The sequence below is a fragment of the Lutra lutra genome, chromosome 8 (assembly GCF_902655055.1).
Source record: "Lutra lutra chromosome 8, mLutLut1.2, whole genome shotgun sequence".
In the NCBI taxonomy this organism is placed as follows: Eukaryota; Metazoa; Chordata; class Mammalia; order Carnivora; family Mustelidae; genus Lutra; species Lutra lutra.
In genome coordinates this window covers 51,737,574-51,762,080 of record NC_062285.1, presented here as the reverse complement: position 1 = coordinate 51,762,080, position 24,507 = coordinate 51,737,574, and the positions used below count along the sequence as shown (strand labels likewise).

At 41.5% G+C, this 24,507-nt stretch overlaps 1 protein-coding gene across 1 annotated transcript; it reads right to left on the bottom strand.

Annotated features, from left to right (window-relative positions):
- Positions 1 to 5,601: 5,601 nt before the first annotated feature.
- On the bottom strand, positions 5,602 to 23,947 carry PYM1 (PYM homolog 1, exon junction complex associated factor). Its single transcript, XM_047741475.1, is given in 5 exon segments — positions 5,602 to 6,696; positions 7,093 to 7,127; positions 7,129 to 7,149; positions 7,151 to 7,188; positions 23,914 to 23,947. Coding segments are annotated over 5 exon segments (612 nt in total). The 3' UTR covers positions 5,602 to 6,212.
- Positions 23,948 to 24,507: the final 560 nt, after the last annotated feature.

Here is a 24,507-nt window from a genome sequence, read left to right as displayed (position 1 = left end):
GCTGTAAAAGGCATTTAAGGGAATCATAGAATATAGAGTCATTCATTTGGGGCGCCTGGGTGGCTCAGTGGGTTAAGCCGCTGCCTTCGGCTCAGGTCATGATCTCAGGGTCCTGGGATCGAGTCCCGCATCGGGCTCTCTGCTCAGCAAGAAGCCTGCTTCCCTCTCTCTCTCTCTCTCTCTGCCTTCCTCTTCGTCTACTTGTGATCTCTCTCTGTCAAATAAATAAATAAAATCTTTAAAAAAAATTAAAAAAAAAAAAAAAAAAAGAATATAGAGTCATTCAAGACCAGAACAGAGAGCACTGTCTTAAACCATTCAGGCTGCTATAACAAAATACTACAGACTGGGTAATTTATAAGCAAGAGAAATTTATTGTTCACAGTTCTAGAGACTGAAAGCCCAAGGTCAGGGTGCCAGCATGGTCAGGTGAGGGCCCTCCTGCAGGTCACAGACTTCTTGTTACCTCACATGGTGGAGGGATCTACGGAGCTCTGTGGGGTCTCTTTTATAAAAGCGCAAATCCCATTCAGGAGGGCTCCACTCTCAAGTCCTATTCACCACTCAAAGTCCCGACTTATTAAATCTATCACTTTTGGGGGGTTAGAATTTCAACATGAATGGAGAGGTGTGGGGAACACAAATATTCAAACCACAATAACTAGCTTGACTGTTGGATGAAGGAGCTTGGTCTCCATTGGGTAGAGCAAACAAAACCTCTAAAGGTTGTTGTTCAGTGAAATGATAACATAAACATTGGACTTAAGGAAGATAAATCTTGTTGAAGATCTAAGTATGAAGGACAGACTGGGGAAAGGTGTGGTGGAGAGAGATCCAAGCTGGAAACCAGTTAATGTGCTTTTGAAGTAATTCATACAGGAAGTGATACCCACCCATATAATGAATGATAAAAATTATATGATTGCTATAAAAATCAAAGCCTTGGGTCTCTTCCAGTGCTTGGTTTTAAACAAGTTGAATTTGAGAAATGACATACAAATAGGAGACACTGGATGGGCAGGTTTTGGAGATGACTGGGCTTGGGAAACATTGAAAGTTATTAGCACAGAGGTAGTTGTTGAAATCACAAAAGTACATGAAGTCACCAGGGGAGACCTGAGTACAGCAGAACCTGGTAGATTTGGAGGACTCCTATTCATCTTTGTAGGATGGAAGCCTAGTAGTCATCTTCTCTGGGAAACCTTCCTGACCACCATCTCCCTGCCCCCACTACCACAACTGACGTAAGGGGTCCCTTATCTGCTTCCACAGTGCTCTGTGTATTCCCCTATTTATCACACTGTATTATTGTTGAATGTTGTCTGTTTTTCTAGAGCTTCTAGAAAGTAGGTACCAAAATTTATCCAACTTTGTGTTCTCCTAGCCTATAGAAAACTCTTGAAAAAATGTTTGCTGAATATAATCAAATTCTATAACTTGTTGCTTTCTCAAGGAAGAGATCCTTTTCCAAAAATTTTTGTGTTTTTTTTTTAAGATTTTATTTATTTATTTGACACAGAGAGAGAACACAAACAGGGGGAATGGCAGGCAGAGGGAGAGGGAGAAGCAGGCTCCCTGCTGAGCAGAGAGCCTGAAGTGGGGCATGACTTTAGCTGAAGGCAGACTTAAACCCCACTGAGCCACCCAGGCTCAGGGGCCCGGAGATCCTTTTCTTAAAATATATTGTTTCAGGGGGACTCCTGGGTGGCTCAGTTGGTTAAGCATCTGCCTTTGTCTCAGGTCATGAACCCAGGATCCAGGGATCAAGTCCCACATCCGGCTCCTTGCTCAGTGGGGAGTCTGCTTCTCCCTCTGCTTGCTGCTGCTCCCCCCTGCTTGTGCTCACTCTTTCTCTCTGACAAATTTTAAAAATCTTTTAAAAATAAGTAAATATATATATATTACTTATTTTAAATATATATATAAATATATATATATGTATATATATATATATTTTAAAGATTTTATTTATTTGAGAGAGAAGTGAGACAGAGATAGTGAGAGAGAGCACAATCAGGGAGGAGAGGGACAAGCAGGCTCTCCACTGAGCAGGGATCCCCACACGGGACTCCATCCCAGGACGCCAGGATTATGACCTGAGCCAAGGCAGAAACTTAGCTCTGTTTAACCAATTGAGCCACCCAGGTACCCCCAAAGAAGAGATCTTTTAACAACTTCTCCCTCCCCTCCTCTCAGCCAATTCCAATACCCCCACTAAGCCAGTTATTGTCTTGAGGAGTATAACCTCCAGTCCTTCCACTGCAGTTGAGCATCTTCATTGATTTCCACGGGGGAATGTAAAGCATTTCTGATCTCTTTGGAGAGATGGCAATACTGACAAAAAAAAAAAAACAGAAACAAAAACCTCTTCGATCCCAGATTCTCTACCCTCCTCAATTTGTAGGACAAGGTTATAGTTGGGGAAGGGAGGGAGATCTAGACATCCTGTTCTGGAATGCCTGGGAACCCGAAGAGAAAAGATTTTCTGCCTAAGTAAACCTATCTGCTAGTTTCAAAACAAGCTGGTGTCTAGAGACAGCGTAACTTGCGGATACCGCCCCTCACAGCCCACCTAGTGGACTATAAGAAGCTAACACATGGGCTCTGAGCCCATGAGGGGTAAATGGCAGGTTTTAAATAACTCACTTCCAGATTCCTAGAATCTTTGCTATTTACACATTGGGAGGAATCATCTGCAAGGGGGAAAATTTTTCCAAAATAATAGTAAGATAGCCTCAATAGTAAAAAGAAATAGAGGAGCTAATTTATTTTGCCATAAACTACAAGAGCCCGTTGAGGGAAATAATTAAACTAGTATCCTTCTACCCCAACCATTCCAAATAGAGTGACTAGACAGTGTGTGATGCCCTAGCCCCTTACTACTGATTTCATTCGTGGCTTTCAAATTCATTTCCTGCAAGCAAGATAAGAAATACATTTTATATTTTCACTCAATACTTATATAGTGATACACATACATACTGAACAAAATTATCCTGAGACCTATTTACTCTTATTATGCATCAGTCTCTGCTATTTTCTATTCCACTCCATTTAGAAATACCACAAGTGGGATGCCTGCTGGCTCAGTCTTAGAACATGTGAATCTTGATCTCAGAGTTGTCTAAGTCCCAGCCTCACTTGGGCATAGAGATTACTTAAAAACAAGGATCTTGGGGCACCTCAGTGATGCAGTCAGTTGTGTCCAACTCTTGGTTTGGATCAGGCTGTGTTCACAGGGTCGTAAGATTGAGCCCTGCCTCTCTTTCTGCACTCAGCTCAGAGTCCACTTGAGACTCTCTCTCTAAAATAAATAAATTTCTTTTTTAAAAGACTTTATTATTTGAGAAAGAGAAAGAGCTCGCAAGCAGGGGGAGGGGCAGAGGGAGAGAATCTCAAGCCGACTCCATGCTGAACGTGGAGTCCACACAGGGTTCCATCTCACAACCCTGAGATCATGCATGACCTGAGCTGAAACTAGAGTTGGACACTTAACAGACTGAGCCACCTAGGCACCCCTAAAATAAGTAAATAAATGTTAAAACAACAATAACAAAACTTGAGAAACAAAACACACTACTAGTCACCACTTTCTAAATCAGTTTCATGACCCATATTTTGAAAAACACTAGTTTGCCAATTTTATATCCTATATCAACACTAATTTTTTGGTAAGGAAAGATGTCCCTATAGAATTGAAAGCAAATTCACCATATCTCTATTGTGCTGCCATACTTGCTCTCCCCTATCTGCCTTTCCTTGAGATGTGAGTCATAATCTTCAAAATCCAACACCACAATTAAGTCTTTCCATTCCCCCAACCAGAAGAAATGGTTTCTTAGTTCTCCCTCAAACCAGTGCTGCCTAGCACTTAATTAAATCTGCCCAGTACTTAACAAGTGAATTATACAACTTAATAGTTTCCTTAAATGAAGGCTCTACAATGTATTCATAATTTGCATCCCTCTGGACTGGCATAATAACTAACAGGCCCCAACAAATATAAAAAATGAACTTTAAATCAAACTACTTAAGATTCGGGAATTTTTTTTTTTAAAGATTTTATCTATTTATTTGACAGAGAGAGATCACAAGTAGATGGAGAGGCAGGCAGAGAGAGAGAGAGAGGGAAGCAGGCTCCCTGCTGAGCAGAGAGCCCGATGCGTGCCTCGATCCCAGGACCCTGAGATCATGACCTGAGCCGAAGGCAGCGGCCCAACCCACCACTGAGCCACCCAGGCGCCCAAGATTCAGGAAATTTAAAGCTTTACTGTGGCAAATCCTTTTGCAAAACAATCTCTCCTTAATAACAGTTTTTAAGGTGTAGACTCCCCTAAAGCAGCTGAACTTATAAAACATCAAACATCTGTATCTAAGCCAATTAAATTGTATTTATAAAATCTTTACAGTTGTGCAGGGGTCCAGCATAAGGGAACTCAGGCTTTTAGTCTCACACTGAGGTGCCCAGGCAAGTCCTCGTTAACTGAGCTCAGCTGTTCAAGGCACAAATTATCTCTCATCTTCTGTTTCTACACATGGCTTGTGGCCTTATTCATTCAAGCAATTATTTGAGAATTTACTGTTTGGGGGACTGGGATGCAATGATGACAAACAGTCCCAGAGCTCAAGGAGTGCAATGAGCTGATGAAGAGGAAGAGGGCTAACAAGTGAGCAAGGATAATGTAATGTAATAAATACCATTACAAACCTAAGTAAGGAAGCAAGTTTAGAGAGGCACCTAAATTAATATTTGAGCGTAATGGAAGTCTTCCTAGAGAGGATGACATTGAGATCCAAAGACTAAGAAAGATTTGACTAGGCAGAAGGGGTCAGGAAGAGTATTACAGGCAGATGGACCCGTAAGGGCAAATGACTGAGGGTCAGAGAGAATAGGGCTCATTCAATGAATAGTAAGTAGTCAGGATAGTCGGGAGCAGTTTGGCCAGAGTTGAGAAATGGCAAAAAATGAGGCCAGATTGTGTGGGACCATATGAGTCAGGCTAAGAACTTGGAACAATGGGGACAGTTCATTACAGTGGACTTCCCCTACGTTGGTCTCTATACACTAGCAGCTGGATAGAAAGAAAGATTGTAGTAAATTGGGGGGAGGGGTGAATCACATATGCAAAAACTAAGTGAGAGCTCTTTTTGGCTGTAAATGCTTCTTGTGTTAGTTTGTCCCACAGTACCATCTTGAGGTGGCATCTGAGAAGGTAAAATCTCAAAAGAGCTTCAGAAAGAAATAATAAGGGAGGTACAAAGTTCCCATTGCTATGCAGCAGAATAATGACACATGGAAATTAACATGTGGTATTAAATTTGTTCTAAGTTTCATTTTATTATGACCTAATTACTATTCACTCAAGTCTGAGCAAACAATACAGAAATCAGTGTTGCTAATTTAGTCATACACTCATAATTCTTAAAAATTTAAAGAAATAGGGTGCCTGGGTGGCTCAGTTGGTTGAGCGTCTGCCTTTGAATAAGATCATGATCCTGGAGTCCCAGGATCAAGCCCCATGTCGGGCTCCCTGCTCAGTGGGGAGTCTGTTTCTGCTTCTCCCTCTCCCTCTGCTCCTCTCCCTGCTCATGCTTGTGCTCTCTATGTGTCTCTCTCGCAAATAATAAGCTTTCAAAAAAATTTAAAAATTAAAAGGAATATTACTCCCAACACTTGTCTTCTAGTACCAAACCTGAAGGAGATAAAACACCTACTAGAAGCCTAGATGCTGAAAGAGAGGGACAAAGTCAGATATGTTGTCTACTTGAGTTTATTCTGTTCTTAAAAAAAAAAAAAAAAAAAAAAAGGAGGTGAGGAATGGAGGGAGAAATAACCATAAACACTGTGAACAGGAACCAAGACTCCAAGACTTGGGTGTACTCCCCCTACCCTCGACCTCAGTTCTCCAAGAGTCCCACCCACCCAATTCTCTTTTAAACAAGACACCAAATCAGCAGCAAAGGTACCTGGGGTAGTCACTGAGATTTCAACACTGGGAATGGGAGGGAGAAAAGTCCAAAAATAGGAGTTGGGAAGAAGAGGGAAGGAATGACGGCAAGGCTACGGCTCTGGAGGACGGAGTTGGACCATGAGAGGTGGAACTGAGTCAGTATGGGGGGTCCCCCCTCCTGACTGCTGCTGCCCATATTCCCCAGGACCCCAGAAAGCCCCATGGTTTGTTCTGCAGTCCATTCCCTACTCCCCAAAGGCCTCACAGGCCCAGCTCCAAGTCCTCAAGCTCCTCCTCTAGCGCCCTCCTCCTCGCTAGCTTCTCCAGCTGCTCTTTGCTGGGCTGGCTGATCTCCCCAGCCTGGATCCGCTGCTGCAGCTCTTCTACCTGCCGAAGCTTCTTCTTTAGGTTCTTTATCTTCTTGGCCTTCTCAGTGGTGACAGCTGAGTCAGGCTGGTCAGAGGCAGCTGTAGGGGCTGCCCGGGAGCCCTGCGGAGCACTGGGGACTTGGGCAGTCTCTCCCAAAGACACCTTATCGAGAGTCCGGCTCAAGGCCTCTGCCTCCCCCTTCTCCTGCTGCTGCCGCCGCTTCTCCTTCCGCTTCAGGTTGCGTTTGGCTGTCTTGGAGAGGCCTGGTTCCCCTCCTTCAGGCCTGGATGGGGTGATAGGAGCAGTGGCCTCGGGGCTCAGACCTGGGGGCAGTTCTGGTTTACTCTTAAAAAACTTCACATACTTGTTCTCATACCTGCAGGGAAGAGAGGTCAACACAGTTTCAAAGAAACACTGACTTCTGGAGCCCTTTTCTTAACCTTCTAATCACTTCATCCATTGCACTTTCTTGCTTCCTTCCTCTCCTGTGGTCCCTTTCCAATTTCCCCCTATTCTGCAGGCTGTGGGAAGGTCTCCAGGTCTCAAAGTTCTCTCTATCTAAATGCTGTTTGGAAGTTCCGAAGAACAGAAGCCATAGGAACGGGACTAGGCACTTTAACCCCCCCCTCACTCATTCCTGAATCCAGCCCCCTCGTCTTCTTCTTTCTCAGATGTTGCTCCTTCCTTCCGTTCCTAGGGTCTTGGGATCAGAGATTCTCTTTTTCTGTAGGGACCCCATTAAGTACCCCCTCCTCCACGCCTAACCACGCACACTGGGACCTCCTCCTGGGGCACATAGCCTTCTTTCAACCCTCCGTTGCTTGCGCCAGGGTCCCGTCAGGTCGTTGTGTTGAAGCGATGTACTTGCCTGCAATGAGAGAATTAAGTTAAGCAGTTATTCTCCTAATTTTCAAATATTTCTGAATCTGAAAGAATCCATGAATGCACACAGCTGTCCTTAGCCCCATCCAGCCACTAAATGCAAACCATGAAGACATCCTTTTCCTCTCATCAAACCTTCAATTTCCCATCTTATCATTATTCATTGAGTACCAAACACTGTATCATACACCAAACCCTGTACCAGGAGTTTCTTTTTCTTTTCTTTCTTTTTTTTTTTTTTTTTTTTTTAGGGATTTTATTCATTCACTTGAGAGAGTGAAGAGAGCATTCACGTCAGGGGAAGGACAGAGAGAATCTTTAAGCAGACTCTGTGCTGGGCGCAGAGCCCGATGTAGGGTTCGGTCTTACTACCCTGAGATCATGACCTGAGCCAAAACCAACAGTTGAACCTTAACCGACTGAGCCACCCAGGTGCCCAGGAGTTTCTATTTTTACACTATCTTCTATTTTTAATTTGCTGGCAAGATAGGCAGAGAAGAGGAGTTTAAAAAATAAAAAAAACACAAGACAATAGCATGGGGGCACCCAATAACTGAGTAAAAAGCCAAAAGGGGCAAAACAGAACTATAAGAAGCAAAAATGACTGGAGATGTAGAGGGTAAGTTTAATTAAAATGGGTCATGAAAAACAGGTCAACTTTTAAGGAGCCATACTTCACAGGTAAAAGCACCAGTACATAAGGATATATGTAAAGGATCTTTGTTGCTGCGTAACTTAAATAGGAAAAACTGAAAGCAACTTGTCTGGCCATCAACAGATGAGTGCCTGAATACATGCAGACCATCCACACGATGGAACACCATGCTGTTATGAGAAAGAGTGTCAGATATAAATGCGCTCACTCTGGCTTGAATGGTGCTTATGATATACTAAGTGAAAAGCAAGTTGCAGGGCAATGTGTAGAGAGTAATTATCCTTAAAGTTTTTTCTTTCAGAATCCCTTCCACTCTTATTTGTAATATTATCCATTTTACTATGCAATATTAAAAAAAACAAAAAACAGGGGCGCCTTAGTGGCTCAGTGGGTTAAGCCTCTGCTTTCGGCTTGGGTCATGATCTCAGGGTCCTGGGATCGAGCCCCACATGGGGCTCTCTGCTCAGCAGGGAGCCTGCTTCCCCCTCTCTTTCTCTGCCTACTTATGATTTCTCTCTCTGTGTCAAATAAATAAATAAAATCTTAAAAAAAAAAAAACAGCAGTGCCTGGGTGGCTCAGTTGGTCAAGTGTCCAACTCCTGGGTTTGGTTCAAGTCATGCTCTCAGGGCCATGGGATGGAGCCATGTGTCAGGCTCCATGCTCAGCAGAGAGTCTGCTTGAGATTCTCTCCCTCTGCTCCCCTCCAAATAAATAAATATATCTTAAAACAAAACAAAACAAATAGGGTGCCTGAGTGGCACAGTCAGTTAAGCATCCAACCCTTGGTTTTGGCTCGGGTGGCAGTCTGGGGGTCAAGAGATTGAGACCCTACATCAGGCTCAAAGCTCAGCTTGGAGTCTGCTTGAGGTTGTCTCTTCCTCTGCCCCTCCTGGTCATGGTCTCTCTCTCTTTAAAATAAATAAATAAATCTTTAAAAAAATTCATTAATTTGATCAGAAAGTCTTTACTAGGAAGCTGTCAAGCTCACAGTGGCAAATACAAGTTTTCCAGAATTCTTATTTTTTACTTGAAGGCTTGAATTTACCACTGGCAACAAAGAGTGTCAGTTGTTTTCCTTGAAATGACAAGCTCACTTCTTTCCTTTCAGGAAAATGCCTAGCAGATATCCAGTTCTCAATTATGAGTTTGTCAGCGTTTTTTTTTTTTTTATGTAAAAATGGTGTTCCGTGGAAAGGAAGCCTGTTTAGCTTGCAACTTATGGACAACTGTGCCAGTGCTTTTCCTTAAGACCCCACCTTACTTCAATATGCAGCCAAGTGTTTCATCCTCCCTTCCCATTTAGTCCACAGAGAACGTTAAAAAGATGATGAACTTTCAGTTATAAAATGAGTAAGTTCTGGGGAATCTAAGCATGGTAACCATTCTTAACAGAGAACCGTACGGTATACTTCATAGTTGCTATGAGAGTAGACCTTAACAACAACAAAATGGTAATTTTGTGAAGGATGTGTTAACTAACCTTATTGTGGTAAACATTTCACAATACGTACGTGTATCATATCATCACATTGCATACCTTAAACCTACACAATGTTCTATGTCAAATATATTTCAATAAAGCTGGAAAAAAGTAAAAAGATGTGTATTCAAGGGCCAGGGTTTAAAAAATTTGTAAACCTTAGTGTATATCAAGACTATTCTTAAGTGAAACTGGCCTTATTTACTGCAAGCATGTGGCAGTGAAGAGCACAGTGAGTGGGAGTTGGTGTACCCACCTTGATTAGTGCCATGGGACCAGCAGTTTTATCCACCTATGCTTTTGCACCCTCAGAGCAAATGTCAACCCAGCAAAAAAAAAAAAGGACAACTAACATCTTAGTATATAATAAAAATAATTATGCTTGCAGACCTCTTGAAACTGTCTTAGGAAACCCCCAAGGGTCCTGGACAACACTGTTGAGAACTGCTGGTGTAAGGTACACTCCCAATCTTGTTGGGGCACGGAGCAGCACTTAACAGTCCATTCAGTTTACACACAGGGGCAAGGAGAAAGGTGTGGAAGGACACATACCAAAGATACAAGCCTTTAATGCTGGTTATCTTAAGAGGGGCAACCTGGAAGAAGAGGTAATAGAAACCATTAACCATTAATATATATACTTTCTGTCCTCATAGATATCTTTATTTATACCATTAGTATGTCTTTAAAAATCTTATATATACATATATATCTTATATTATGTGTTGTGTTGGTTTTTTGTTTTGTTTTTTAAGTAGGCCCCACATCCTACATGGGGCTTGAACTCACAACCCTGAGAGGAAATCACATGCTCCATCAATTAAACCAGCCTGGCGCCCCATGCATTACTTTTTTTTTTTTTCTTTTTAAGTATTACTTTTGTAAAAGAAAGATTTGTAAAAGAAAAGTAAAAAGTCAAGCCTAGAGGCGCTTGGGCGGTTCAGTAGGTTAAGTGTCTGCCTCTGGCTCAGGTTATGATCCTAGGGTCCTAGGATTGAGCCCTAACCCCATGTCAGGCTTCTGCTCAGTGGGAAGCCTGTTTCTCCCCCTCTCTTTACTTGCTGCTCCCCTGCTTGTGCTCCCCCTCTATCAAATAATAAAATCTTTTTTAAAAAGTCAAGTTTAGGTCTTTACATATGGATTATATATTGTTCCATGAATTGGCTTTTTGTTCAAAATGCAAGTATCATTAATTAATTAAAACTAAAAAAAATTGTTAAAGAAAATGGGTAAGATCTGACAGGTAGAAGAGACAGGACAAAGAACAAGCAAGCAAAGAAAGTCATGGATGTGGAAAGGGATATGGAGTATTTAGAGAACAGAAAGAGGAGTCCGGGTGAATCAGACAGTTCATGTTAGGGCATAAGAAAAAAATGGGGCCAGATCTTGGAAAGCCTTCAACACAACATCAAGGAATTTAAGGTTTATCTGGTGAATAAAAGAAAGGCACTGAGGATATTTTTTGCTTAAATGCAACAGTTTAAAGATAAGAATATAAACTGAAGAATGAAAAAGCTGAGGCTTCGTGGGGGGAGGACTGACTGGAGCGGGCTTTAAAGAAAGAGACAAACTCACATAAGTAAACAAGGAGGCAGAATGGATTCAAAATAGAAGCTCATCCTAAAACAAATGCACACGTGGGAACGGAGATGGCACGTTCAGGACATGGTGGCTGAGTCAGAGGGCTGGTGTAAAGCTAATGAGCAGGGGATGCTCAGACCTTGAAACGCCAGCTATGGAGTTTAATATCTGGTACATGGCATGCATTCAATAAACATTTGTCCATTGAATAACTCTTTTATCCAAAGCAGTGTTTTAGGGCAATTAATCCAGCAGGATGAAAAGGTGAATTGGCAGGGAAAACTCTGGAGACTCAGGAAACCAGTTAGGGGGGAAAAGGTGCGATAACCCTGGCATGAGAGAAAGAACTGGCTGAAACAGTGAGAAGGGAAAGGGAGAGACCGCCAGACAGATCTATTAGCAAAGAATCCACAACACCTGGGAAGTCACTGATAGTGGAGGGGTAAACGGCTAAAGTAAAAATAATTCAACACATTTAGTAATTCCAACCTTGAGAATACAGCATAAGGAAATAATTCCAACAGTAAAAAACAAAAACAGAAAAAGAAGAAAGGGAGAGGTAATCATGGGTAAATTATGGCATTATCTATAAAGAAACTAAAAATTAAAAACAAACTTCAAGTCCAGGTATACAGGAACAGTGTAGAATACATCCAATAAAAATGATAATAGGGGCACCTGGTTGGCTCAGTCAGAAGTGTGTGACTCTCGATCTCGGGGTGGCAAGTTCAAGTCCCATATTGGATGTACAGATTACTTAAAAATAAATAAATAAACTTTAAAGAGACATGACGTAATTTTAACGAATGATAATAAAATTTTAAATCACATAATGTGACATAATATGAAACACAACGAAACTATATAAATATACCATGATTTCAATTATTAAGTATGTTTTGTATATTTTTAAGTTTAGAAAAGAATGTGCAATATGAAAAGTTGTCAGGTGATTAGATTATAAATAATCTTTTATTTTTAAAGATTTTATTTATTTGTCAGAGAGAGAGAGACAGAGAGGCAGAGGAGGAAGCAGGCTCCCGGGTGAGCAAGGAGCCCAATGTGGTACTCATCGCAGGATGCTGGGATCATGACCTTATCTGAAGGTGGACAGTTAACCCACTGAGCCACCCAGGCATCCCATAATCTTTCTTTCTAAGAATGCCCATTAATATTGTTATATTGTAGGTTTTATTTTTTTTAAGATTTATTTATTTATTTACTTGAGAGAGAGAGAGCATGAGAGGGGAAAGGGTCAGAGGGAGAAGCAGACTCATGGCTGAGCAGGGAGCCCAATGTGAGACTGGATCCCAGACTCTGGAATCATGACCTGAGCTGAAGGCAGTCTCTTAACCAACTGAGCCACCCAGGTGCCCATATTGTAGGTTTTAAAAATCTCTCATTTTGGGGTGCTTGGGTGGCTCGATCATTAAGCCTCTGCCTTTGGCTCAGGTCATGATCAGATCAAAAGCGTACAACTTTTGATCTTGGGATTGTGAGTTCAAGCCCCATGTTGGGTGCGGAAATAACTTAAAATCTTTTTTTCTAAACTTTATATTCATTTGAGGTTTGTTTTTTTAAGATTTGAGAGAGAGAGAAAGAGCACGCAAGAGCAGGGGATGGGGGAGGGGGAGAGGGAGAAATGGACTCCCTGCTGAGCAGGTGCCTAACCAGGGTTGGGGAGAGGGGGGCATCTTCATCCCAGGACCCTGAGAACATGGCCTGAGCCTAAGGCAGATGCTTAAATAACTGAGTCACCCAGGAGCCCCCCAAATAAAATCTTTTTTAAAAATCTCATTTTAGGTTTCAAACCTAAATGGTTTGGAGAACATGTACACAACAGAGAATGAAATTACTTTTGACCCCTGGTGATTTAAAAAGATTCTGTGGAGGACACAGACCTGTTATCTGTTATAATCTTTGCAAGATGAGAGGATTTAGACAGGGAACGGGGAATGTGGTTACAAGAAAGGGAAGTATTTTAGGCATGCGGGACTAGGCTAAGGGCAAATCAAACTAGTCAGAACTCTGCTTAAAGTTCTGGACTCCTATTGCCTTCAGGGTCTTTACATGGAGGATGGACTACAAAAAAGGCCTTGCTAGTCTCCTCTCTCAGCACTTAGTCACTTACACACTGCTCCAGCCACTGAATATTTATTCACTAATCTTACCAGACCTGTGTCTCTATTGTCTATGCATTTTTGCTTTTGCTTCCTTTGGCCTGGAACAGATTTTCCTTGATTCTTATCTTAGTTAATTCCTATTGGTCTTTAAAGGTCAAGTTCAAGTATATACTCCTCAGTGAAGTCTTCCCGACCTTCCCATCCCAAGCCAGGTTAAAGTAGCCCTTTGTGCAACATCTTGGTGCATAGCACCTGTTTTGGCCTTTATCATGCTCTAATGTTTAACATAATTGCGTTCTTCCCTGAGAGCAGAGACTTTGTCTTTGATCTCTGAGGCAAATGGACTAGTCTATAGAAGGCTGTAATTAATTCGGATTAATAAATAAAGATGGGCGCCTGCCTGGCTCAGTTGGTAGACCGTGTGATTCTTGATCTTGGGGTTGCAAGTTCAAGCCCAACACCGAGTACAAAGATTACTTAAAAATAAAATCTTAAAAAAAAAAAAACTCTTTTAAAAAAATAAGTAAATTTAAGCATCATACTAGAGAACAAGAACCTAGTATACTTTGGGCAAAAACCACATGTAATGGGAAAAGAGACTAGAAGTAAATCAGTCAGAATATGGAAGGTATCCAATCTCTCTTGAGTTTGGACTTAAGCTTCAGACTGTGGGAGAACACTGAAGGCCAAAAGCAGAGTACACAGGATCTGCTCAAAGCAGTGCTTAAGGATTAACCTCAAAATGTATAATAGAAACTAAAAGTAGAATAAATGAAAATAATAGTCACCACAGAGAAAAACTGATTTAGATCATCTCTATGGGTACTGAAAGGAAAACGAAAGAGAAATTCATTATGAAGAAGTCAATAGGGCCAAAAGACTGCCAAGATTTGAATTAGAGAGACGAGGTAATTGAAACTGCTATAATGGGTTTAATCTGGTGCTTTTCACGTGTATTCTCTTATTTTTTACAACATACCTGTGGGTAAATTGGGCATATGGTAATATTTATTCACACATGGATTTTAAATGTTTATTGAGCACCGGGTGTTATGCCAGGCACTGTAACAGCAGTTAGGGATACAACAATGAACAAAGCACGCAAGGGTCCTGCCTTTTTGTACCATGCATTCTAGTGAGGAAAAAAGGTAATAAAAAAGACCACAAATAAACTAATTATAGTATCACTTGTGAATGTGCAAAATTTAGAGGATAAAAATCACCGATCCAATACCTGAAACTAATACAACACTGTAAATTATACTGGAATTAAAACAAACAACAAAAAACCACAAAGAAAGTCTAGAGAAGATGACAACTTTGTGAAAATAAGTAATTCAATTCTAGACAGGCAGTGTTTTACGTGAAATTAAGGAGGAAAGGACAATACTCGAAACATATATTTAAGATAACTGCACAAAGATTATAGTTCAAGGCTTAAGACAAGTAGCAATGGAACGTGAGAAAAGACATGGCAGAAGCTTCTTTTTTTTTTTTTTAAAGATTTTATTTATTTATTTGACAGAGAGAGATCACAAGCAGGCAGAGAGGCAGGCAGAGAGAGAGGAGGAAGCAGGCTCCCCGCTGAGCAGAGAGCCCGATGCGGGGCTCGATCCCAGGACTCTGAGATCATGACCTGAGCCAAAGACAGCGGCTTAACCCACTGAGCCACCCAGGCGCCCCATGGCAGAAGCTTCTTGAATGGCCATCCTAACTGGAAGCCCTGAGATGCAGATAGCCCGTTATCACAAAGGAGAACCTATTTTATGTCCTCTTGGTTCCATTCTCTGTCCTTCGTGTCCTTTCATTCAGAGGTAAAGTGAAAATGAAGGGAGTGGTTTGGAGATTCCTACCCCTAGAACTCAAAACTAAGGGCAGGATATCAGGATTGTCAGGTAGCCCCCTTGAGAATGTCAGAACCACAGATTAGGGATTGCTACCATAAAACGTGGTAATTCAGCTATTCTCCCACATCTGCTGTTTTGTAATCCTTAATTTGTTGCCTTAAACTGTAAAAGGGCCTTATTTTTGGGGGGTGGCAGGAACACAGTGAAGAGACAAGAGAGAAAACAAGGCCTGGGAGAACTCTAAGGGGTTAGGTTGAAGCAACTGTTCAATCCCTATGACCTGTTTCAATAAAGAAGATCTGTGTGACAAATCTGAGCCTGGGGATGATCTTAGGGCCAAGAATTATAACACAAAGATGTGGTTTCTAAAACCTGGGGAAAATACAGAAAGATAAGATCCAATATGGAGAAATGACCTTGGAAAAACGGTCATGATGATCTTCCTCAAGAAAGAAAAGGTGTCAGAAGTCACAGAAACAACTGTAGGAGAGCAGAACCAGGACAGTGTTATGCCATGGAGACCAAAAGAGTTTTAAGGGCAGCTGATTAAGGGTATTAAATAATGCACAGAGATTAAGGAAAAGGAAAACTGATAAGAAAAAGAAAAATTGGCAGTTTGGAAATTTCTAGTTATCTTTCAGAATATAGCTTCAGAAAAGTAGAGTAGTCAGAAACCAGACTACATATTAATTAAAAGGATAAACACTTATTGAAAGCTTCCTATGAGAAAAGTATCCTAGTAAGTGCTACAGGGATTATCAAGAGGGAATAAAATGGTCCCTACTTTAAAGCAATTTAGGCTCCTGGGTGGTTCAGTCGGTTAAGCGGTTGCCTTTGGGTCAGGTCATGATCCCAGGGTTTGGGATTGAGCCCCACGTCGGGCTCTTTGCTCAGCAGGGAGCCTGCTTCTCCCTCTCCCTCTGCCTGCTGCCCACCCCTGCTGCTTGTGCTCTCCCTCTGTCAAATAAATAAATAAATCTTTTTTAAAAAATCAAGCAATTTACAGTCTAAGGAAGAGGGTGGACAAGTTAGGCAGGACTAAAACAAAAATATAAACGTCTTAGGTATCTTAAGAGACACTGATATATACTGGTACCAGATTTCAACAGGACTAAATAATCACACTGTGTTTGATGGGGGAAGGTGACAGAAGATCAGGAGAATCTCAGGGACCCAACCTTAAATACTAGGTAGTAGTAGTAGTAGTAACAATAACAAATCAGTGGCTGATATTTCTGTGGGCAGAGAAAGGAAGGGAAAGGGCCTAAGAGGAGTAACAACAAGTAAAATCATAGCAGTGGAAAACTCACAGTACGCTAAGAACAGTTAGGAAAGAGCATTTATTAATAAGTGGCTCCACTGCATCAGAAATTTTACATATATTACTCTATTGAATCTAGACATTGGGTAGATATTACCATCTACAGCTAAGATTAAGAGTCCTTAAGAGGTTAAAGATGGGTCCAAGATCACAAAGGCACAATGCTATTCTACCTGCCTTACACCACATAGCCCAGTTTCACTGGGAATTATAGGCAGAGACCTAGTATGTGATGATACTATACTGAAAAGTGGCTGGCACTCATATTAAAGAGTAGTATCTAAGAGCAAATGGTATATATGTAAATTTCACGATCAATTCCAAAAAGAGTACCAGCTACCAAAGGATGAGAAATTACTAGCTTGTCAAAGTTATGGTCAGTAAGTTACAGAATTCAAACCCAGGCTGTTCCAAAAGCTGTACATTTTACACTACTGCTGCATATTGTGTTATAAATGAAAAAGATACAAAAATGTTCAATCTCACTAACAATAAAAAATATATAAAACAATAAAATAAAATTTCCATTTGTCAGAGTAGTAGAATTTTTGAAGATAAGAACACCAGTGTGGTCAAAGATGTCATTAAATCAGCATAGTCATATACTGCTGGTGGTAAAACCCTTTAGAAAGCAATATGGCTAACACAGCAAGACAATAAAGGTAGTCTTATCGTTTCCGAGCATTTCCCAAAGCTTTTGTTATATAAAATACTATTTCCATATGATATTAATAAAAGTTACCCCCAAAAATCATTAAATAAGTTTGGCCAATTATGGGTTAAACATAGGAAAGCAATTTTGTTTTTATCGGCAAGACTTAAAGTGTTCTTATTCACGTGACTATTCACAATGGGAGTGTGATTTACAGTTTCCCAAATTTATTTGACCACAGGAACCTTATTTATTTATTTGCTATTTATTTTGTTTGTACTTATTTTGTAGAATACCTTATAGGACTACTAAGCATTCCGAGGATCATATTTTGGGAAATATAGCTATTTGCTTTGATCCCAATTATATAAAATATAAATAAGCTACATATGTACACAGAAAAACTAAAAGGAATTGTAATTATAGTTATCTTTGGGTTCTAGAATTACCAAATATGTGTGTAACTTGTATTTTTATACTGCTTAAAAAACATTTTCCAAGGTTCCTACAATCAATATGAATTAACTCTATAATTAATAATAAATCAATAAATGCTTATTCCCTGTAACCCAGTAATTCTATTCTGGGAACTCAATCCTAAGAAAATAACCCCAAATGCAGGCAAAAAATTATGCACAAAATATTCACAGAATTCTTCTAACAAAATACTGGAAACAATCTAAAGTTCAGTAACAGGGATGACTGCGTGGCTCAATCAGTTAAATGTTTGCCTTTGGCTCAGGTCAGGGTCCTGGGATCCAGTCCCACATCAGGCTCTTTGCTCAGCACAGAGCCTGCTTCTCCCTCTGCTCTTTCCCCCGCTCATGTTTTCCTCTCTTTCTCTGACAAATAAATAAGATCTTTAAAAATAAATAAAATAAAAGTTCACTAACAGAAGAAACATAAGAGAAAGCGCATGCCCAAGCAATAAAACACTGTCAATATTTTAAAAAATTATAGTTTACAAAGAATTTCTAATAGCAAGGGAAAATATTTATAGCATAAGATTAAATGAAAAGGCAAAATATAATTATATATACCATCTAATTAAAAAATGTTTTAAAGGGGTGCCTGGGTGGCTCAGTGGGTTAAGCCTCTGCCTTCAGCTCAGGTCATGGTCTCAGGGTCCTGGGATCGAGCCCTGCATTAGACTCTCTGCTCAGCAGGGAGCCTGCTTCCCCCCTCTCTCTCTGCCCACCTCTCTGCCTACTTGTGATCTCTCTCTGTCAAATAAAATAAATAAAATCTTAAAAAAATAAAATAAAATAAAAATTTAAAAAAATGTTTTAAAAATGCACAGAAAAGGGGCGCCTGGGTGGCTCAGTGGGTTAAGTCTCTGCCTTTGGCTCAGGTCATAATCTCAGGGTCCTGGGATCAAGATCGCATCAGGCTCTCTGCTCAGCAGGGAGCCTGCTTCCTCCTCTCTCTCTCTGCCTCTCTGCCTACTTGTGATCTCTGTCAAGTGAATAAATAAAATCTTTAAAAAAAAAAAAATGCACAGACGGGCACCTGGGTGGCTCAGTGGGTTAAGCCTCTGCCTTCGGCTCAGGTCATGATCCCGGCGTACTGGGATCGAGTCCCATATCAGGCTCTCTACTCTGCGGGAAGCCTGCTTCTCCTTCTCCCACTCCCCCTGCTTGTAATCCCTCTCTTGCTGTGTCTCTGTCAAATAAATAAATAAAATCTTTTTTTAAAAATGCACAGAAAAAATAAAGATCAGAAGGATATGTTCCAAATTAAACAGGAGACTCTGGGTGAATGATTTATATTGAACAAAAATTACATAAGTAATCTGTACTTAAGGAATAGTAATCTGGGAACAGTGTGTCATATGAACTGGAACAGAGAGAGAGAAAGAGAGACTGGAGATAGGACAACTATTTAGGAGGTCACAGCAATATTTTCAGGATAAAGGAAATGGAATTTTATCAAGGATGAAGAAGGACTCAAGTACTATGCTTGATACTTTGCATATATAATCTCTTCTGATCCATATAATAATCCTTACAAACAGTAATACTTACAGAACCATTTGCTGGGCACTTTGTATGTGCCAGAAATGTACATCCTTTCATTTAAATTTTAATTCTCACAATAATACTATGTGGTAGGAATTATTATTCCAATTTCATTGATGAGTGCTTGCTTTGGCAACACATATACCAATTTCATTGATGAGAAAACTAAAGCTTAGATTCCTAAGGTTTAGAATTCCCAAGGCCATGTACCTGACAAGTATTGAAGATGGGATAAGGATATTGGCAGTAGGAACAGAAGAATGACATTTTGACAAACTAGTGTATGGCAGGGAATGGGGAAAGAGAAGAAAAAAAGATGATGCAACAAATAAAACAAAAATACCGAGTGCTCTGATCTTGGTTTCTTGATACTATTCTCCAGTAAAAGGAATAGGGGCTCCTTGGAGAATGGCTGATTCTAGGTCTGGGACAGGAAATAAAAAGACGAGCCTGGAGCATCTTCTAGCGCCAGAAAAGTAAGGAAGAGCTAAAAAAACAAAAACAAAAACCTACACTGTTGGGGGTACGTCAAAGGGACACAGGGCCAACTGAAATTTTCCAATGTCCAAAGCTGGAACATTTGAGCAATAAAATAAATAGTGGATTATAACCCAAAGTACATATTGCTATAAATAAATGATTGAATAAATAAATGGAGAAGAGATAAATCTGCAGAAAAATTCCAAATAACATGTGTAAATACTCCATCCTTAAGGAAGGAAGTGTAACTTCCCTCTTTACGGGCCATGAATAGAGACTTCTATCTCTAGTGCAGTATGAAAAAGATAAGGGAAATAAGGGTAACTTTACTGTGGAGAAACCTTACAAACACTACTTCAGCCAAGTGATCATGGTCAGTATCAACAGTAAAAAAATTGTTATGATAGGTACCCCTGACATGATGAAAATGTCACTTTCCTCTGAGGTTGTACACCAAAAACACATAACCCCAGTCTAATCATGAGAAAAACATCAGACAAATCCCAAAAGAGAGGCATCCTATAAATACTTGACTAGTATTCCTCAAAACTATCAAGGTCATCAAAACAAGGAGAAGTCTGAGAAACTGTTCACAGCCAAAAGGAGCTTAAGGAGATGTGAAAACTAAAAGCAATGTGGTATCTGGGATGGGAACCTGGAACGGAAAAGAAAGTTAGGTGAAAACTAAGGAACTCTGAATAATGTACAGACTATAATTAATAATGTATCAGGGGCACCTGGGTGGCTCACTCGGTTAAGCAGCTGTCTTTGGCTCGGATCATGACCCTAGGGTTCTGGGATAGAACCCATCAGGCCCCTTGCTCAGCAGGGAGCCTGCTTCTCTGCCTGCCGCTCCCTCTGCTTGTACTCTCTTCCTTTCTCTGACAAATAAATAAAATCTTAAAAAAAAAAAAAGTATTGGGGGCGCCTGGGTGGCTCAGTGGGTTAAGCCGCTGCCTTCAGCTCAGGTCATGATCCCAGGTCCTGGGTTCGAGCCCCACATCCGGCTTTCTGCTCAGCAGGGAGCCTGCTTCCTCCTCTCTCTCTGCCTGCCTCTCTGCCTACTTGTGATTTCTCTCTGTCAAATAAATAAATAAAATCTTAAAAAAAAAAAAGAGTATCAGTATCACTTCATTAATTGTAATAATGGCACCGTACTGATGTAAGATGTTAATAATAGGACAAACTGAGTGTAACATATATGGGAATTGTATCATCTTCCCAAGTTTTCTATAAATCTAATACTGTTCTAAAAAGTAAAGTCTATTTAAAATTAAAAAGGGTGATAGTGCAAAAAGTTGATCTTGGTTTGGCTAAGTGTCATTAACAGAAATAAGGAAGGAAAAAAATACATTGATTTTTGGGCAGACTGACTGTAAGGTATGAGAGTATATTTAAGAATGAAAGTTATTCGCCCACCAATTAGAAAAGAGAATACGCGACCAGGAAAAGAGGGTGGCACTAGAAACCAAACTAAAGAATTAAGGGACAAATAAGCAGTAAGGAAATGAAAACAGTATGTGGAGACCTGTTATTCAAGAAATCAGGCTGTGAACAGGAAAGAAATGATAGGCCTTGACTTTTCAATGAAACAGAAAGTTGGGGGGGCGGGGAGTGACGCCATCTGCCATAAGAGAGAGAATTAGAAGGGAGGGTCACAGAATGCTGGAAAAGGTTGGGGGAAAGAGCCATGACAGAATGTAAGCAAAGAAAAAGAACTGGAGAGAAGCCAGGATCTTGACAGAAATTAACACTAAGTTTATTATACTGAATGTGCTAGTTTTGTGCTTTTTCTCTAGCCATGTGCTCTGGCCTAGACATTAGAAGCCAAGAAAATAGGTGATGGGTATGATTCAAGATAACAAAAGTGCTTGCTAAGTATAGATCAAAATAAATGAAGAAAAGCAATGAAGATAGTATCAAAGTGGCTAGTCACCAAGAGCAGCATCAAAGGTAGTCATGAAGGTACTGGTAGATGTAATGAAATGGGAAAGGTCAAGAACCGAAGAAGGGCAAAAAGCAGATTCTGTGGATACCAGAAACAGGTATGTGAAATAGGATGTGAAAAAGGTAACTGGTACGGAGGCTAAAGTAATGATGGAGAGCACCTAAAGGGGAAGCAGTGTCACAGAGGAGGTCCCGATTACAGTGATTCTGCTGTGCAGCTACTTTTTTCTTTTTTTTTTTTTTAAAGATTTTATTTATTTGACAGAGAGAGATCACAAGTAGATGGAGAGGCAGGCAGAGAGAGAGAGAGAGGAAGCAGGATCTCTGCCGAGCAGAGAACCCGATGCGGGACTCGATCCCAGGACCCTGAGATCATGTCCTGAACCGAAGGCAGCGGCTTAACCCACTGAGCCACCCAGGCGCCCTACTTTTTTCTTTTAAGAATTTATTCATTTATATGAGAGAGAGAGCACGCAAGCACTGGGAGGAGCAGCGGGAGAGCAACAAGCAGACTGTGCTGAGCCCAAAGCCTGATGCCAGGCTGGATCTCACAGACACTGAGACCACCACCTGAGCTGAAACCAAGAGTGGGACACATAACAGATTGAGCCAGCCAGTCGCCCTGATGTGCAGCGACTTTAAAAATACAAAGAAGGGGTGCCTGGGTGGTTCAGTTGGTTAAGAGACCGACTCTTGATGTCAATTCAGGTCTTGATCTCAGGGTTGTGAGTCCAAGCTTCAAGTTAAGCTCCACACTGAGCAAGACCTACTTAAGGGAAAAAAAAAAAAATACAAATGACAGTCAACCATCTAGTGCTGAGGAACTATAAGATCAGAGTATTCCAAAGATGCTGGAGACACTGAGAATAAGAGCAAGAAACACTGGAGGAAAAAGTGTGATGCAACAAGGTCTGGACCCTTGTGGCAATAAATGATGGCCCTGAAGTTTTAGAGAAAGCGCTATAATTGCATGGCGATACCTTCCATAAAGATTAGAGAGACCGTGGTAGGTTATGATCTAGAAATAGTAAGAGAAAGCAAAAAAAGCAGTGTGATTCCTTCTTCTACATAGCCACAGAGAATAGAAGATACCTCTTAGTAGGAGGGTAGGGTGAAACGTGGTACCTGGATTTTCATGAAATCAGTTTAAAAAGAAAATAGTTGGACACCTGGGTGGCTCAGTCGGTTAAGCCACTGCCTTCGGCTCAGGTCATGATCCCAGGGTCCTAGGATGGAGTCCCACATGGGAGTGGAGAGCCTGCTTCTCTCTCTGCCTCTGCCTGCCACTCTGCCTGCTTGTGCGTGCTCGCTCGCTCTCTCTCTCTCTCTGACAAATAAATAAATGTTTTTAAAAATCTTAAAAAGAAAATAGTTAAAGAAAAGTGTACTGGACAATAAGTAATATTTCAAAGCACACATTAAAAGGAGCCAGTAGATGAAGGACCCATTGAGTAGAGAACTGGAGAAGAGAGGTTCTGTGTACGCTTTGAAATGTGAGGCTGGGGAGAAACAGCAGAGTCCTAAATACCATAGGAGAGGTGGGCTGAGATGTAAGGAACATGCAAGGTAGCAAAGGCAAGAAGCATAAAGGGCACATTTTAAAACACAGCATACACAGTGTCAGTTCTATAGAAGATGCACATACACAGTGAAGGCTACAAAAAACAGTTAACACCTTGCCTTGTAGATTTTATAAATTGCTTTCACATATGCTATCTTATTTGATCGACACTACGTAGATATTCCTATGCACATTTTTCTAAAGATGAGGAAATTAGGATGGGACAAAACCAGAATGAAAACACTGATTTCAGTTTTCAACACATAAACCTCCATACACAATGGACACTTCAGCACCTCAATCAGCCAGGCCAGAAATTCTTCTCTAACCAGAAGTAACAATGGATTCTATGAATTTGTCAGAGGGCTTGAGAGGCCACACTAGACACCTCCTGTTTGCCTTCTTCCTCCTCAGATCCCTCAACTTTTATCACCATCACCACCAGAGAAAACACAGAAGAGTGATGCCATCAGGAAGAAAATTCAAGCTGAAAGTTATATTAGGTTCTTCTTCCCTTCACACCTCTGAACCTCAGTGACCCAAAAATGAAGACGAGGAAGAGAATGGAAAAAGCATTATATAGCAATAAAGAGGTCTTTAACAGATACAACTTCGAGAAAGAGAATCAAAACGAAGCTGGGGTAGGGCAGGAGGCAGGTACAGCAGATAGATGGGGGAGGGGAACAGGGGAGGAAAAGCTGGAATTGGAGGGAACTGAGCGTGTAGGAGCTCCCAAGACTGGAGAAACCAAGAGATATGGGATCGCCAGCTACTGGAGAAAAGCTAAGGGCCCTTGAGGGTTCTGGAGCAGGGACTTCCACTGAAGGACCCCAGGGTTTTGGGTGACCGGAAGCAGAGACCCCTAAACACGAGACCAGAAGGGGGCGCAGGTGACACCCCATAGGAGAGAATGAATGGGGAAGGCGGTCCGGAGGGCGGGGCAAAAGGAGGGGCCCCGGGATGGGCGGGGCACAGACCCCTTTCCAAGTCCGAACCCCTGCCCCGAGAGCCCGGGGAGAAGCGGCTCCGCGCCTCCCGCACTCACCGCCGGTCTCGTCAGTTACATAGGGAGTCGCCATCTTGAAAACGCAAACCACTTCCGGCGTGAGCGGGCTGGGGTCCCGCCCCCCTCCCCACCGGAAGTGGAGTCCCGATCATAGCCAGCCACCATTTTAGTCTTAAAGGGAGAGTACACCATTTCGTAAGGAGGTGGAGGAGGCAAAAGGTAGAAGCTAAAGACTTCAATAAATAAAAGCCGTAGGCTCTGTTACTGCCACGGATATCAATATTGGGTGCCTGCTCCGTGTAAAGCAGTCCTCTGGGCGCCGAGAGAAGTTCCGAGGCACGGCCCCTCTCCGTCGTCCACGACCTTCCAGGGAAAAGGGGGCAAGGCCCACCTGTACCGGGAAAGTGGGGCTGAAAACTGAGTTAAAATATTCAAGCCTTAGCCTGCACCGAGGTCCCAGAGCGGCTTGGGGAATGGGGCGCGCAAACTCTGGGAACGCACTGGGGCGCACCAATGTTGTCAGGGGTGAATGGAAGACCCAAAACTGACCCTCTCTTAGGAAGTGGGGCGGTCGAAATCGCGTGTCGATTGCCCTCGGCTACCCAGCTCAACCCTCGGGACAGAGATCCGCGA